General features: G+C 48.8%; 1 protein-coding gene across 2 annotated transcripts in view; it reads right to left on the bottom strand.

Moving 5' to 3' along the window:
• Positions 1 to 17,652, bottom strand: part of PPP2R5D (protein phosphatase 2 regulatory subunit B'delta) — a 27,904-nt gene extending 10,252 nt beyond the window's left edge. The window contains exons 1-11 of one of the 2 annotated variants that reach the window (XM_027901715.1): positions 17,550 to 17,652; positions 16,679 to 16,765; positions 9,918 to 10,125; positions 8,564 to 8,763; positions 8,054 to 8,164; positions 6,212 to 6,304; positions 5,585 to 5,715; positions 5,414 to 5,473; positions 4,655 to 4,763; positions 3,754 to 3,807; positions 826 to 996 (exon numbers count right to left, since the gene is read on the bottom strand). In XM_027901715.1, coding sequence (XP_027757516.1) covers positions 826 to 996; positions 3,754 to 3,807; positions 4,655 to 4,763; positions 5,414 to 5,473; positions 5,585 to 5,715; positions 6,212 to 6,304; positions 8,054 to 8,164; positions 8,564 to 8,763; positions 9,918 to 10,125; positions 16,679 to 16,765; positions 17,550 to 17,576 — 1,251 coding nt within the window. In that variant the 5' untranslated portion in view covers positions 17,577 to 17,652. Of the gene's footprint in view, positions 1 to 825; positions 997 to 3,753; positions 3,808 to 4,654; positions 4,764 to 5,413; positions 5,474 to 5,584; positions 5,716 to 6,211; positions 6,305 to 8,053; positions 8,165 to 8,563; positions 8,764 to 9,917; positions 10,126 to 16,678; positions 16,766 to 17,198; positions 17,265 to 17,549 lie in introns of those variants that run through there. The other variant, XM_027901716.1, reaches the window with a different exon arrangement.

Here is a 17,652-nt window from a genome sequence, read left to right as displayed (position 1 = left end):
TACAGGAAATTATCTTTTACATACACATGTGACTTAGACTGATTTTATTTTTGGCTTGTAAACACATGACTTTGTACCTGTCTATACCAAAAGACAGATTGAAGCCAGTCTGCCTCACTATGCAGTCACGTTCATTTGGGAGATGGCTACGTCACTATTTCTTTAACATCCCATCTATAACCGGGTCAACCAGCAAGTTATCTTTTTCCTGGGCACTCTTCAAGGCAATCTAAAACACTGAGCCAAAAACACCTGATGGAGCTACTAGCAGGTCCTACCACCCTGTACATTTTAAACCTTAGGACTACTATCCACAGAGATTGTTTCAGCCAGACACTGTAGCCAGCTCCCCTTCAGTGAGAACAAGGAAGAAGCAGATTCCAGCACTTTTTTAGTATACCTCAAGCTTGACCACCTATGCCAGAATAAAACAAAGTACCTTCTCTGCACAATCTCTTTGGCTGGCCTCCCTCCAGTGCTGCAGAATGCTTGGTTTTACTGCAACAGGGGGACACTGGATGGATCTCCTGTCTTTGCTAGCCAAAACAGGAGGTGGCAGAGCACCTGTGCTCCAGCTCCAGCCTGCTGCAATACACAGTGCTGAGGGGCTCCACTGATATGCTTTGTTTTCTCTTTGGATGAGCTTGCTCTGTGGTTGTGGTGAAGATTCTCACTGCTTCCCACCACATCACCCCAATACTCACCCAGGTCACACCTCCATGTGCCACTGATCCATAAACACAAGACCAAAAGATGTAGTGTCACCCTCACATGTCAAGTGGTTTACAAGTCAGTGTTCTATCCCCTTCCTGAGCTGCAACCCACCTGGAAGTGTGGGCTGGAGACACACTTGGCCAACTGCCTGAACAAGGGCTCCATAACTTTCACAAACTCAGACGGCTCAATCACATCCAGGATCTCCTCCAGCTCATTTAAAAACATCACCTCCTTGGGACTGTGAGTTTTCGGCCAGAACTTCAGCAAGCCCACAATCACCTGAGTGGGGAGGGTACAGAGACAGTGTTAGAGGATGAAAGTTAACAAAAATTTTTAAGGATTTGGTCACAACAGCAGAGGGGAGGAAGTAACACAATAGACTTTCTCAAGAAGTCAGGGGGGGTTACTGGGGAAGAAAGAAGACAAAAGCCCAAACTGACCTGTTACATTCATGACAGCAGCTCTGCCTAGGCTGCTACAGTTCTGTACTACAAGTACAAAACTTAGAACCACTTTTTTTCCCCAAACACAGCTTAACACAGAAGGCTGAAACTGGATTAGGCAACAGCTGGTAGACAGCGCAGAGTAACCATGAAAGACCAACTAATAACATGGCAAATGCTACAGAGAAGGTCTCTGAAGAGTCATTATTCAAAACACCACAGACTTTGAACATTGAGGAGCAACGAATAAATAATGCAATGGACGGGTTTGGGACAAGGAAAGGAAGTACTACTTCCCACAAAAGTAACCGGATTTTGGAACTCATTCTTGCAAAACTTTGTGGAGACTCAAAGTCCAAAAAGACTTGAGAATGTAGCAAACAAGTTTATGGAGTTTACAGCTAATGGTTATAATGAAATATGACAATGCAATATGACAATACTTCTGGCTAAGTAAACTATTGCTTACAAGATATGAGAAGAATATACTAGAGCAGGGCTATATCTTACTAGATTTTATTTATTTATTTTTAATACTGCTTCCTGTCCTACCCATCTGCTTCTAGACACTGTCAAAGGCAGGATTCAAAATCCTGCAGACTCTCACCGTGTAGAAAGAAAAAATGCTAACTCTATGGACACTAGGGTCACACACAGCTGGCAGTAGGAGTTAGTTCTCTTTCAAACCTGTGTATATCAGCTACCTGATCCTGAACCCAGCACTTGAGAAGTTCACAGCAGCAGAGGAAGAGTAGTGGGCAGCATTATGTTTCTGCCAACACAAGGTTTGAGAAGCCAGCAGTTTGTTACGCTCAGTGTTTGTCATTACTCATGTCTGCCATTCAGGCAAGAGTTAGCTTCAGTGACTCAGAAGTAATTTCTCCTACAGCTAAGGCGGTGTGAGATGTGTTGATTCCGTCTTTGCTATTACTGAGCACATCTAAGGCCTTGCTCACCTGGCAGTCTTTCAGACTGCTGTTAACACAAGAGTTGCCATGTCAAGCCTTGCTGAGCAAGCTTCTGGGAGGCCCACTTGAGGTGAGTGTGGACTCAGTGAGTAATCTGGCCTCCTTTCAGCACTGCTGGTAACATCTAGTGCATTCAGACTCTCGCTGATGCACAAGCCCTGTAATTCTCCCAGACTTCAATAACCCCAGTCATCTCAGGGGTCTACTCAAAACCTTCACAAGCAAGATGCTTTAACAGGACACAGCCTGTGGCAGCTTGGCCTTGGTATGTCTGGTTGAGACACAACGCAACACTCACTGAAGGTAATGAAATTGGGTCGTACCACTGCTTTCCATAAGCACCAAACCAGACCTGCAAGCCAAGTAAGCCAAGGGCCACTAACCCGTTACTCAGGAACCAGTGATGAGCTATGGAGCATTACTATTTGAATAAGATGCAAAATGAATCCTGGAAATATTGACAGATTTCTATTTCTCTCTTCTCCCTCACCCTAAGAGGTGCGTTGGCAGGAGGCTGTTGGACTGGATGTCAGCCACAGGAAGTACTCATCATGATCAGGAAGCTACTTTACACAGTTTGTTTTAGAGCAGGCTTTTGGGAACACAGGAAATGGAGGACCCATGATTAAAGGAAAAGCTAGGAGCTCTGCTTCAGCACTGCTGATGTCAGAGCTGTGGAGCCAGAAAGCTGACAACAGCTGACCAACTTCTATCAAGCAGTCATGCTCACCGTGAACGCCACACATTTAAGCCAGAGAACAGAACGACCTCAGCCAGCACTACTCATTAAAATGCTCACACTTTCTGGTGCTCCCTGCTACAGTGACACAAGTACGTGTTCTTTGCCCATCTGCTGTTTTGAATCTGTGAAGCTCAGCTCTGTAGAAGACATTTCCTGGCCTGAAGTGGGTGGAGGAACACTTGTCTCCTTCTTGCACCCTCTGCTAAGCTGGCATATAGCCTGGTTAGCACTGCAGGTCTGTGCAGCCAGTAACTAGAATATGGGAGGTCTCCACTGCTCACACATTTTAGAACCTGCTGTTTCCCAGCACTACATCCTGAAGGCAAATGTGTCTACAATGTGACTTAACACTATGAAGGTAGCAAACTCATGCTAAAGCTGGAAGGAGAATACTTTCATGAAGGAACAGTGACTTGCCTAAGTAGATCTTTGTGTCCCAGGTTCCTAACCTCACCTCCACAGTTTTGCAACCAACTCCAACAGTCTGGACGGGTCTCTACTATTTCATGGCCCCACAAGCTCCCACTGATGTCATCAGATGGTCAATGTGTTTTGTCTCTGCAGCAACTGTCACTAGCTGAAAGCTCTATACTGAAAGAACAGCTTGGTATAGTGTTTCTTCTGCTACACCAAGATCTGAAGCACTATAAACATCAAAGACTATAGCCCACCTTCATGAAGCTTTCAGGAGAGAATGCTAAAGACTTGCACATGAGTACTGCAGCCCCTTCTGCTCACAGGGAACCAGGCAAACACAGTAAACAATACCACTCACTGACTCCCAGCCTCTTTACAGCATGGGTTAAAAAAAAGGGTACTCTAAGGAAGCTGCGAAGCTTTTGGGGGCTTCACTGTCACGCAGAAGTTAAGCAAGATTACTCACTGGTTCTGTCAAACTGCTGTCTTTCTCCAAGAACTGTACAACACAGTACGCCAACTGTAGGAAAAAACATGGCAAGATTAGAGCTTCCTCAAGTGCACCTGAAATTAAAGTGCCACCATCCCCCCTAGGCTGGAAGTAACACCATAGCCATTCTGCTGCAGCTCTAAACAAATCCAGTTTTCTGATGGCAAGCAAAGGCTTTAAGCTCAAGTAGGCAGGGCCCAAGCTCCAGATATTCATGCAACATAAAGGATAAAACTTGAGCCACCTAGAGCAGCCACAGCCAATAAAATCAGATGCAAGCACAGCTGGACACATGGGGAGGAACAAACCTGTCACAGAGCCCTGCCCCATAAAAATAGGGCTGGGAGAACAGACATCACTACTCAGTACTCATACTTCTTGACTTCCTAGCCCAAGTTCTGATATTCTATATTCTTCTATTACGTTCTCAAAGTTTGAAGAAATTATTCATTATACCAGCCTAGCAGACCAGCACACCAATTTCTCCACGTATCTCAGCAGTGACTAACAGCTGACACACCACATGCACAGCTGGGGATTTTACCTCTCTGGTTCCAGCAGGGCCCAAGTATTTCACAAGCTTCAAGCACAGAAAGACAAAGCAGGCCACAGCATTAAGTCAGCAGGAAATGCCAGTGCCTGTCAGCCAGTGGCACAGGCCCAGGCACCACAAGGATGGGACAATCACTGCAGTAAGGGACTAGTGCAGAGCCCAAAACATCTCACAGCAAGAACTTTGTACAATGCAGTAATGTAGCCCGGTGAATAACTATAAAAAATGAGCTTATAAGCTAATATATATATATATCCATCTTATAACAACTCTAAACTTTTGCAATAATCCCAATCTGCCCTGGGAGTTTGAAGCACTTCTCACCTGTGGATGGTAGACACTCAGAGACTTCACTTTGTGCAAGGGTAACAAGACTCTGATGAGGAACATCTTGTGCTCTTCCTTCAGAGGTAAAGCAAACCCATTGATTATGCTGAGAAGAAACAAGAGTCTTGTTAACATAACATGTTAACATGTTATAACCCAGCAGAAATACAGTATCTCTCACTTCAAAGGCTCGCCCTAGCTCTCATTAGTCCCTTGAGAAGCACCCACAAAAAGTGTGGTCACTGTAGCCCAGCCTGCACACCATGCCCAGCAAGAGTGTGTCCTTGGCTGGCACCACAGGGAAACACCTCTGATGGGGTTTGGGCTCTGCTCCTTCCTGTGCCAGACTGAGCTCACACACAGTTAGGCAGAACCTCTGGGGAAGGCCAGCGCAGAGGCAGATCAGTGCTTGAGCCTTGTGCTTTACAGAACAGGAGGATGGCAGCGCAAGAGGGCTGCAAACAGAAGGGCAGTTAAGCCATGGTGAAGGCTGCCCATTGCTAAGACTTCTCAAAGGAACTGTTCTCTTTTACTGCCTGCTGAAGCAAGCGTGACTGGACTCAAACTCAAATGAACAGGAAAAAAATCTGGGGAGGAGAAGGTTATCACTGTACTTATCAGCAGGCTGGAGAGCACTTTCACTGTGTGCTCCATCAGGCTGAGATTGTCTGGAACAGGAGCCTCCTGCAAGGACTGCTGAAGGAAGGCACTACCAGCTCACCATGGGCCCTCTGGAATTTCCAAAAGTGGCCTTACCTTCCTAGGATCTCCAGTAGCTCTGCAATCCCATTGTGGTGCTCTGTTTCATAGATGAACCTAAAGAGGAGGATGAGAGGTCACTGCCAAATGCTGGATATAGTTTGATAAACAAAAGGAAGGAAAAATGCTGGAGACAGGGACTCTAAGGGGTACTAAGAAACACCTCACCTGTAAAATATATTATTGATCTGCCTCCTCACGTATGCTCGCAGACCCAGGAACTTCCCATAGATCCTGTGCAGAATAGTCTTTAGGAAGTCTCGTTCTCGGGGGTCTTCACTGTCAAAGAGATCCAGAAGCTGCGGGGAGAGAAATTTAGTCAGTATCTGCATAGTGCCTGTCTGGGCAAAGCTACCAGCAATGCTGGGCACTGCTCACACTCAGCAAAAGTGGCACTTTCAGCTGATTGATGCCCCCAGCACCCTGAGCACAGTGGTCATTTCCCTGAAACACGCAGCCTCCTAGTCACAAGCTGGAACCATCGTCACTTCTTTCACCTTCAGGAACACAGTGATGGTCCACCCTTTCTACAAAGCTGAATGTCTCCAGATTTCCCCTGCAAGGCTCCCGCTCCCCTCTCCACCTGCACAACAAGTTACGAGTGACTACAGCTCGCACACAGTTTTGCCCTGCGCAGAAAACTCTGTCTGCTCATTCAAGACAAGGGAATAAAGAAAAGTCACATCATCAAGCACCTGCTGTCTAAGCTGGACTGTTTATGTAAAACCTTGACCCAAATCTGCTGCATGTCCTTCATAAAGGTGGTGCACAGTGGCAGAGGAAATGATTACTTACAGACAGTACAAACTTCTGGTCAATGTATTTCTTGGCTACGTTTGGTTGGAAGTCAGGCGATTCCAGGAACCGGAGGAAGAACTCATACACCAGCTATGGAGGGAGAAGGAGAGATCAATTAGAAATCCCTCTGTCCTCTCACCAGTGTTTACTTCAGATTTTAAATGTTTTCCTTCTCCTTAAGGATTCAGGGAAAGGCTGGAAAGCCTGAACACGAACACAAAACCCAGTGTTTCCCCACTCAGTGGGATCAACTTGGCTGCCCTTGCTCTAATGGGCAGGGGTCTGGTGGCACATAACTGCCCAATCATGAGATCTCATCACTTCAGGTCCCCCCATAGACAACATCCACCTACTCAGATTATGACACTAGGCCTGGGAAACTCTTCTCACATCTTCAGCACACATCTCTACAGAGAACAGAAACCTTCAGAGATGGCAAAGGCTGAGGCTTCATTGGAAGTCCTTGAGACATGCCAAGGAAGAACAGAAAAGTAGAGAAATGAAACAGACTCCAGGAAAACATGCTGTGTCCTCTGCCTCCTGGGGACTGACTCCAGGTTGGCTTGGCCCCACTAAGCCATGTGAGCTGCATGCTGTGTCCCACTTGGACAACAAAGAGCAGCTTGCTTTAAGGAGGCGGTCAGTGCTGAAATTCTGGCCTCGCTGTCCTCTTAGAGGGATGAGTCCATTCCAGGGCTGACCCTGCCTAGTGCTTCTGAGGGGCCACTAGGCCAAACAACAGTGATGCATTCCAAAGGTCTGACTCTGGAGTTGAAGGAATTATAGGGCCATGCGTGCACAGCAGGCGAAGGACAGCAGTACAGAAAAAACAGAGGTGATGACCAACAAGCTTAGCACTCAGTTGCCACAAATCCATGCTGGCTGCTGCTGGCTCAATTTTGAGAAACAAATGCTTCCTAGCATCCATTGCACGTGATGAGGACACGCTATTTCTATTAACGTTCCCATCCCTTTGTCAACTGCAGCAGTAAGAAGTGATTAACCACTGCTGCAGATCTGCACCTTATTTCTTCTCTGTATTTTCTGCTTCATTCTGCAGTACCTGGCTCATGTTCTGCCTTTGTCTGCTTGTCAACACATCCCTGTGCAAGTGCCTGGGCTTACCTTCTGACTTCCACTGCTGAGCTCTGCTAACCCATACTGTCACTTTCATAACCTAGTTTGTCTTAAAGTCTGTTTCCCAGGGAACACAGCCTAATGAAAAGGTCCTTGGCTCCCTTCCCCTCTTCCTCACCCTCCAGCTCCCTATCTTTTCTTGTCAAACATTTGCTCACAGTAAATGCAGCTGAATTACATCCAGCCTACAGGAGGCACATTAGCAGGTACCAGCACAGGCTTTGCTTTGGCACCAAGCAGCCCTTCTCTTCCATGTACCTCCCAGGTAGCTGGGCAAGGTGAGGAGAACTGAAGCAGACAGGAGTGCTGTTTCCAGTGCTGCTGAAGCCCAAAGGATGCGGACTCTCAAGTCTTCGTAAAGGACATTAACACCGCTGAGAACTGCTTCTTACATAGGCAATACACCACAACTCCCTCACTCCTAGCAAAGTGTTCACTCCCAACTATCTCAGGGCCATGAGGGACTACCAGCATCTGCAGGCGAATGTTGCACACAGCCTTCAGCCAGTTCCCAAGACACCCTTGCTGTCTGTACTGCCTAAGAGCCACCTCTGACCCCTGTAGGCAGGCCTGGTCCTTCCCCAGGAACCCTTGCAGGATGGTGAAACAGCCAGTGGCAGGACTAGCAGTCTCCAGCTCTACATGGACTCTTGACTTCCTGGAGATAAATTCACCAGATCTGTACTTCCCCCTCCTCCTCACCTGAAGGTGTGGCCAGGCAGCCTCTAATGTAGGCTCATCTTCCTCAGGGTCAAACTCTGCTCCTGTGGGATTGGACGATGGTGGGAGTGTCCGGAAGAGGTTCACTGAAAACTAAGGTGAGTGAAAAGGTGCGTGAATGACATCCCCACACTTCATGATGGTCCTCCACATAGCAAATCTTTCACTGCAGAGCAACATATTGTGGTTTACCATAAACACAATCCTGTACCCACAAACCAATCCCTTCCTGCAGGCTGTAGGGTTACAGTCTGCATAGGAACTCCACAAGTGCAGTCTGTGCCTGAGACAAGAGCTTCCACCTCTCCCTACAGGCACTGTCACCAGGGCATCCCCCCTGCTCCCCCTTCTCTTTCTGGAGGTGGGCAGATAATAACAAATAGGTAGGACTGGTGTCGCATTCTGATAAATCCCTATCCCCTCCTCCTCCCCACACATCTGAACAGTCCCCATTTCTTTGGCACACAAGCACATACTAGCCTCATGCCCTACCATGATAACAGCTTCAGGATAGATAGCCTCAGTGACGACATCACGGTTGTGTGTGATGTACTCCACCATCTCATTGAGGCCTGCTCTCTTCACCTCCTTGAATTTCAAGTCACTGAGGGGGTCAGAGATGAAGTCAAAAAGCACACAGCACTGCCGCAGCTTCTGGATGAAAAGCTCTTCTCGTTCGTGTGGAGGAGCATCTGTCAGAGAAAGCAGGGACATCTGTCCTTGAAGATAGGCAGAACATCCTCCTGGTTTCCCCAGATATCAATGTGGTTTGCTGCCTGTGTTTTCCCCCTCCCCTGTCACATCCTCTTTGAACTTGTGGGTGGGGAAGATGGAGAGGCAGTGTTGCCCTTGCTATGGACATGGAACAGTGGAGGAAGAGGGATTGCAAGGCCTCTGAAGCAACTATCTCACGAGGGGATTTCAAACACAGTAGCAGTTTCTAATCTGATAAGCATCGATCTCTTCCCTGTACAGGGTACTCTGGAAAAGAAACTCAACTAGTTCTCATCACAGACCAGTGACACCTGTGCCCTGAACCACACAGACACAAAGGGAGCTGGACAATGCACACTGTAGCCTAACCTTCTGCCCAGAGTGCAGTGCAGAAGAGAGGGGCCAAAGTGGCAGGGGTTCTATATTAACAGATTCTCTTTTTTCATTCCATACGACTGGAAACAATGCACTGCCTTAGCCAATGACACAAACTTACCTCTTGCTTGCAGAATGATACTGAGCTGCAAGGCAGTTGCCCTTCCTAAAAGGGCTGCCTGTGTTTGTGAGCCACATCAGCAATGGGTCTGGCTGAGCAATCGCTGAAAACACTTTCTTCTTGTCCACACTTAAATCATGTTTAATCGCAACATTATGTAGACTAAGTGTTAATACCAAGTAATTGCCCTAATGTGGAGAGCTTCAACAGCACTACTACAATTTGCAATGGAAACAGAATGAGGAGGAGGCCTAGTCCTCCTCCAGGAACAGATGGCTGTAGGAATCAAGGGTAGTCTGCACCAAGGTCTCTGCACTCCACCCCTTCCTCCATAACCTGCTGAAGAATCTGAAGCAGTCCTCAGTACATACAATCACGAGAGTCTAAACAGTTCAAATGGGAAGGTAAGTACTGAAGTTTGCATTGAGAATCTTGTGATTTTTTTTTTAGGCCATCCATCGATTCTCTACCTGCTGACAAGCCAAGCACCTTTCCCATAGTATCTCTGCTGCACTGCCCACTAGACTAGCCAGACACTGTCAGGGCTGCTTTGGGAAGAGCCCTTACACCATCACACTCTGCCTGAAGAAGGCACAGCTTGTCATGCAGGTCACTCCCACCCCACAGCTTCTTTACCTTTAAGGGCCGGGAGTTTTTGCAGTTCCCGGTTTTTGCTCAGATTGAAGCGGGAAGAGCTGTGCCGGCGCTCCTTTTTCACAATCTGGGGTCCCCCTGAGTACTTGATTTTATTCAGCTGGGTTGGTGGGGGAGCGCTGTTACTGGGCCGCTTATTTGACGTTGGCTGCTGCTGTGGTTGCTGTGGTTGCTGCTGAGGCTGCTGGGCCTGATGAGAGACAAAAAAGTACAACAACTCAGAAGCCTTTTACCTACAGACCTCAAAAGCAATTAGACACCATCAGCATCTTCTTAGACTGAAGGAACTGGGCAGGTTTTTCACTGTTGTGCTTGCAGTTAAGTGCACCTCACCCGTTCCTGCCAGCTCTAGACCTGTTGGTTGCATCTGCAGCATAGTAAAGTAAACATCAGTTTTACTCATATCTGCAAGGTAGCACAAAGACACTGTAGCCTCTTGGCACAGCAAGCGCTATGGATACGGAAAGCAAAGTCACATCTTTCAACAGGTTACGGAAGTTTGTTGACAGAAGAAAAAAGCAGAAATAAAAACTTCCTGTGGTTCAAACAGAAATCTCAGGGTGCTGCTATCTCCAATTACATCATTCTGTACAATATACAGCAAGCAAGTTTAGAAAACTAGCAATTTGCTTCTTTGCCCTTGCACAGGGAAAAAGCAAAAAAAAAAAAACAAACTGGGGAAAAGCAAAGCAGTGTGTAGTACAGAGCAGACACAATGGCCCTGGAAAGGCAATGGTGAAGACCACTAAAATAATTGCTGCATCCATAGACCAGGAGCACCAAGTCTACAAACCGCATGGACTGTACATGCATACACAACCTTACATCCCAGGCTGCGGGCTCTCCCAACTCACGCTGGCTGCTCCATCCTCTCAAGCTGTCTCCACCTCACTGCTGTCTGAACTTGTGTAGATGTGCTTTTATCACATCACCCCTTTTAGCCACACTAACTCTTTGCCTGCACTTTCCTCTCCCACTTCACGCTTGCTAAACTGCACTTACAGAGGTACTTTCTCTTTTTTAGCACATGACCAGAAACTGAAGCCAGTGTTTGCTCAGTTCAGCTCTATTCTAACCTTGCTGAAGCTCTGCTGGTTCAAGTCCCACTTGGGTCATAATGACTCAATAACTGACCCTTTCATTTCACACTAACCCAACCCGTGGAAAACTTAAGAGAGGAGAGGGTAACATCTTGTCAGCAGGCCTATAGCAGAGGGTTCAGCTGGAGACAGCACCCAGCCTACTGCACTGCTGGTACATGAAGCCAAGGATCTGCAGGATGAACCTGTTTAGGATACAACAGGGATAGCACAGTGGATGGGGAGCAGAGGTGGGTGAAATCCTTGGGCGTTATTCCCTTCTTCCTCCAGAAACTCCCAGCAGCCACATGGAGCACAGCAGTGCATACGCACACCTCCCCAGAACACTGACCAGCAGTACTCTGAGGGAGTGACCAGCAGTGCAGAAGCTTACCAGAGCTCACCATTCTCCAGATGAGGTATGGCCAGTCTCTTCCAGTGAGGAGCAGCTGAGCTACAGCTTACTCTGCACAGCCCTTTTCCTGAACTGGTTTCCAAAGAGGTGCAGCACAGCACTACAGTGCAAGAGCAAGAGCTACTGCACCTGCAGCATGCTGGAAGGCAGCAAGGTAGGAAGAGGGAAGGCTGTCTACAAGGAGACGCTGCTCTACAGATCTGGATCTGTAGAGCAAGTGCAAAGACTCCCTGTGGAAAACAGCACCCAACACAAAACACCAATTGTTTTGCCAAGCCATCACTTTTTAAAGAGAAATCAGAAATATTTTGGTTCCGGTCTGGCTCTGTTTGAAGGAAATTTTGAGTGGTTCTGTTTCAAGATCAGTTCCAAGCCAAAGGGGAGGGACAACAAGATTTGAACTCTCTTCAGTTTTACATTTGATCTGATTCCTTTCATGGAGCAGCACTGTCCAATAATGAGAGGAGGGAGCAAGATGAGCTCTTGCTTTCTGATGAAAACAGCAGTGTCTGCCAAACAAAGCAGGCCCAGACTACAAACTGGAGGTAACTTATCCTAAACAGTGTTCTCTCCTCAATTACATCAGGACAAATCCTTGCTGGCAACCTTCCAAGACTTAAAAGTTTATTCCTCACTCTGAACATTTGGTGAGCCACTCAGATGTTGTCCAGATGCCTTTGGGAAGGCTAGACCTCTACTCTACATCACTCTCCTTCCACAGGGAAGAGGGGCAAAACCCAAACGCTGAGCCATCACAGAGAAAAGATCATACAGAGAGAAACAGAAGATGCATTGGTGGCCTCACAGATAACACTGAAGGAAGCAAGACACACGGGCAGCTGACGAGACATGCTCTACACTCCTCACTCACCCAGAAATGCCACAGGCAAATGTTCTGAGCATGGCATGTCCACTGCATGTGAACAGGCCAGATCAGGGGGCTAGAAAAGTCCTTGTCACTAGTATTCAGTAGTCTACAGTCTTCAACAGCTTGCATGAAGAGAGGCAAAACACAGCTTCAGGTTTAGTTGCTAATTATTTAAGAAACAGCGATACATGTGCAAAAGTCACACAACCAAGATTGCTAGAGAAAACCTAATGATTGGGGAGGTCAAATATACTCCTATGCTGCAATGCTCAGAGGGTTTAGGATGGATTGCTTCCATAGGAACTTGCTGATATCAAGTTGAATATCTGCTTTCAGGAGGTGCTTCCTGTGGCAGGCTTGCTGCCCTGCTGCCTTCAACACCTCCTACCTTGGCCACATGAATTAGAAGCAGCTTATTTTCATTTTCCTAACACTTTTGTCTTTGAAGTTCCCATCCCTGAAAACACAGTAGGCTGCTGAACCTGAAAGCTCTTCTCTTCATGCACAGGTATCAACCTCACAGATTGTTTCCCCCACACCAACAGCAGCTAACCGCTACGTGGTTGCAGGCACACAAGTACCTGTCAGGCTCAGCCCCTCATGACAGGCAGGGCTCACACCACCACAGCAAAGCCAACAGCCTGGGAGACACTGTTTCACAGCAGCTGTTACACTGCATATGCTGAAGTGACCAGAGAACAGCATAGAGTTGTTCACCCAAGTGTGGTGTGGCAGCCCCACCTTTCCCACTGTGGTGGAGCAGCTACTTGTACCAACAGGACAGGCCAGCCCCAACTCCCCCAAGCACAGGCTCCCTGGCTCCATAGCACTTCCTCCCCACTGATTCTCACCATCTCTCCTCCTTGCTAGGAACCTGTCTGCACAAGCCAATGACCCCAGGCCCTGAGCTTGCTCTTCACCCCAGGCTCCCAGGGACAAACATCCTCTTCCCCCAGCCACCCTGAGCTGTGCAGCTTTTCCTCCGCTCCCCCACCCATGCATGACCTCACCTCTGCAGGCACTCCTACTGCAGCTGGGTGCATAGCCATTCCGAAAGCCCTTCTGCCTCACTGGTCCCTGGAGCATCCCCTGCTTGCTAAGCTTCTCAGCCCAGATCTGCTCTCAGCTCCTCCTCCTATGATGACTCTTTCCTTCCCATCCCTCAAGTCAGTACCTGCTCTCTTTGTCTGCTGTTACACAGCCTTCCTATTAAAATCAGGCTCTCTGCCTCAGAAGTAACATCAACACACTGTAACGCCTGTCTCTGAATAACAAACTCCAGGTACTGCAGTAACAAGTAACAAGATATCTGCAAAACACGAAAATACAGCAGATCAGCGAAAAGGAGCACCCTCTCCCAGAGCTGCAAATCTCATCAGCGAGACTCCAAGCTGCCCTCTCTTTACTGCTGCTAAATCCCTGCTCCCACTTCCAGGTCATTAACTCTCTTCCCCACCCAGCTGCCTCTCCCAGTCTTTCTGGCCAGCAGGAGTAACTCTTTCTCATCCTCTCATCCAATACTGCCTTGGTCTCTGACATTACTTTTTTCTCTTTAAACAGCTATTCAGAAATTCTCTGCATTCAAATATACATCATGTTCCAGAGGGAATGAACTAAACAAACCTTTCATTTCCCACTCCTTGCTCTTGTGTTTTACTCCTTGTCTCTCCCCAAGCAAATTGCCCCCACGAAAGCCAGGGACTGGCAAAGCTCTGCTGGCTCTTCACATCAGATAGCTTCACCCCAAGATGAGCATCTAACTCTGTACTTAAAAGGGAACTAAAATGCTTGCCTTCCCTTGTGTGGATGCCTCTGCTTATGAACATTTCTGCCCTTCCAGGTCAGCTCCACTAAAAGCTCCTTCGCAGCAGAGAACAAAGCACTGTGCTTAAGGGTTTACGGACTGACTCCTACCCTCTTTGTCCCCCTCCACAGAGATCCCCATAGGAGCTCCTCATCCACAGTATTTGCCCAGATCTGCCAAATCAGAGCCGCTCTTCAACAAGCTTTACTCATTCCACCAGCCAGACAACTTGCCTCCAAAACAAGTCACAACTTTCTGGTACTGGGATAAATTAAGGTTGAGTCCTGCCCTGCTCCATGGTGTGAGAAAGGAAAGCACATACAGGAAGAGAGCTGCCCAAATGCTGCTCCCCCACCGCAAACCCATTAAGCACCTATTGAGGTACAAAGAAAAAGGAAAAATCTCTTTGGTGCACACAATTTTCATCCTAGATAAGGCAACCAATCAACCATAACTCCATGGATGAATTCACAGGGCATGAAACTCTCCCAGTGGCAGCAGAGGTATCCAGGCTGGGCTCAGGCCATCAACCCCACTAGACAATATCACTCTCAGCATTTCACAAGTCAAACCACCTCCTGCTTCTGACACAAGGAAGGAGTCTTGCTCCCAGCAGGTTACCTAATTCCTCACAGTCCCCCAGTGTGAAAGTCAAAATACCTTTCTGTGCTTCCTGAAGAGCAAGAAAATCGCATTCAAAGTGGTATGCATTTCTTCATATCAAGCAAAGAGCACTCTTCCATTCTGCAGCAGAGCAGTCCAGAGACAGAGAGGAAAGCACCAAGAGAGAACAAACTTCATTGCAGAACCAACAGGGAAAGGGAGAAGAGACCTGTGGTACTGCACACTGCAGAGGTGTCTCCTTTCTGCTCTGCTCTCTGTTCTTATGATCAAAGGAAACCCAGCTTTCCATCTTAAAGAAGGGCTGGATTATGTCTGGAGTATGAGGAAGTGGCTGGGTATGTTTTGTGGGAGGGGAGGTTAGACGCATCACTTCTAAGTTTCTTCTGCAGCCAGGCAGACATTACATGCCATTTCAGGTCACAGAAGGAAGCTTGTAGCCTGTGACATTCTTCTCTTCTTACTGCAACATTTGTGACCAGGAGAGCAATGCCCCAGTCCACCACTGATTTGGATGGGCACATCAGAGTGCTCTGCTTTCATGGCTAACCATTACCCTTGCATTGCAAAGACCCAGGATTTCCTTCCTCTTTCTAGAGCTGTGAACGCAACAGAGAGTGCCAAACAAACAAAAGGTAAATTTGACCCCATGATGCCAACACAGGAGTTCTTTCAATTCTTTGGAGTCTTCAGGTATCTCTCCCAGCAAGCCATTTTCAGCTGTATACACAAAATAAAACAGGCAGAGGAAAGGCCAGGTTGCAGGATCTACAAAACTGCGCTACCTGCTCCAAGGCAAACAAAGTCACATTCTGATTCCTTGCTGGCCACACGGCAGGTTAGGCATGAGCACAGCTTAGACCCTGAAACTGAGTGGCTAATAGTGAGGCTCTGTAACACAGACCTACGCTTTGAAGGAGACTCTAAAATCACGTTACTTTGACTACAACCACGCCACTGAACTACACATTTTTTCCTAGTCTTCATTAGCCTTACATGTCTCCTATGCCCAGTCCTCCAAATTACAAACACACCCTGTTCCAGAGAAGACTCGAGCACACAGGCTTTCACAGATACAGAAGTGGCACAGCTTGTTTGCCAAACTGCAGTATTACAAAAAAAACCCAAACCATACATATACACATGCTTCCTTGGACATGCATACAACACTTTTCTGAGCCAGTCTTCAAATTCCACAACTGCACTGAGTGCCAGACAAACTCAAGACTACCAGAAAAGTTCCAGCATACACAAATTTCTTCTGATTCTAAGCACAGCTTATCATAACATCATATTCTGCTGAGGCCATTCTAACACATCTAGCTTGGCAACATCAAAACTGAGAGTGAAAGAGACTCTGCACATCTAGGAATACAGACTGTGCCTTCTTGTGAGGAATGCTGTGCTCAGCAACATGGCTGTTATATCAAAGGAGAATCATTTAATCTGTAGCAACTTATCCTTTCAAGTGTTCCTATCCATAACTTCCTAATCTCACTCCTCCAGAAAATGCCTCAGAAGAACAGCTCCTTCTCTATTGCTTCTCATTACTCTCCCACTCCGACACGAAGTGACAACAGTTTATTGCGCTTTGCTCTGACAGGAGCACGGCAGCTGCTCCCATCTGCCAGGCTTCCTCCTCCTTGATAACCGTGGCTTGTCTGTTTCTGCAGCCAACTTTGCCATGCCCTGCCCAGCTCTGCGAGCAGCGCTCGCCATCAGCTTCATGCCAAATCTCTTTTTCCAGGTCTTTAGGGTATGAGACTCATCCTGTCTCTTCCATAGTCATTGTTCCCTTTGGGCCAACTTTCAAGAGGAACTAACTACCACCTTCTCTGATTTCTTAAGATCCTAGCGATGTGTTATCTGGAAGAACAGCTTGAAGTAGACGGAATGAAAGATTTATTCCTCCCCAAAGATGAGTTGTACATGCATTGCTGTACTGAAAAGCCTTACCTCTTCCGAATTCTCTGCCCCACCATCCTTCCCGCTACTGCTGCTGCTGCCAGGCTTTGTGGTGCTTTTGGTAGACTTTGGAGACTCCTGAAAGGATGAGAACATATTCAGAGAAAATTTCACCTTGTTCAGAGTTTTGGAATCTCTCTGCAGAGTTCAAGTGTGCACTGTCACAGACCACCCCACCTCCGCCCCCGCAGTACGCCCCGTTTCTGGCATTCACTCCCAGCCCTCTTCGGCTGGGAAAGGCACCCTGAAGGGCTCCTCTGGTAGCGGACCGGGGGCGGAGGCCACGGACCCAAGCCCAGGAGCGCTGCTGGCACGTCCCGTCCCGGTCACCGCAGGCTGACCCTGGCCGGGCACCTGCGGGTGACAGGGCCCCGCGCCCACCCAGACAGGGCCAGCCCATCACCGGGGCTCGGCCCCATCGGAGACACAAGGTGTCAGGGCACCCAGAGGGGGAGAGGCGGATCCGGGCCCTCACCCCGCCGGCGGGGCCGGGACACGGGTGCGGCCGTACCTCCCCCACCGGGAGCATCCCCGCGGCCCCTGGAGCGCGCAGGGCGGGGCGGGGTGGGCCGGGCTCGTGGGGGGGGGCACGGGCGGCGGCACCGGCGGCCGCCCCTCCCGCCTTCCCTGCCGTTCTCGCTCTCCCGGCCCGGCGCGCGCCCCCGCCGCCCTCCTGCGCCACCCGCCCCGCCCGCCGCGGGCGCGCGCCCCCGCCCCCTGCCGGCCGCAGCCCCGCGCGCGCCCCCGCCCGAGGGCCGCGCCGAGGGAAGGCCGCGGCGGGGAGGGGCGGCGGGAGCGAGCGGCCGGTCACCGCGCCGCGCGCAGGGGCTCCCCCGGCGCCGTCGCCGACCCGAGGCCGCACCTTCTCCTTCTTCAGCTTGTAGGGCATGGTGAGCGCTGCGCCCCGACCCCTCCGCGCCCGCCGCTGCCGCCGCTGCCGCCGCCGCCTGCGCCCGGGCCCGGCC

This window comes from Empidonax traillii, unplaced genomic scaffold (assembly GCF_003031625.1).
Source record: "Empidonax traillii isolate 1590-97213 ecotype Southwest subspecies unplaced genomic scaffold, ASM303162v1 scaffold808:size486820, whole genome shotgun sequence".
Classification (NCBI taxonomy): domain Eukaryota; kingdom Metazoa; phylum Chordata; class Aves; order Passeriformes; family Tyrannidae; genus Empidonax; species Empidonax traillii.
The sequence above is the reverse complement of the archived record's forward strand: the minus strand, read 5'-3'. Positions and strand labels throughout refer to the sequence as shown.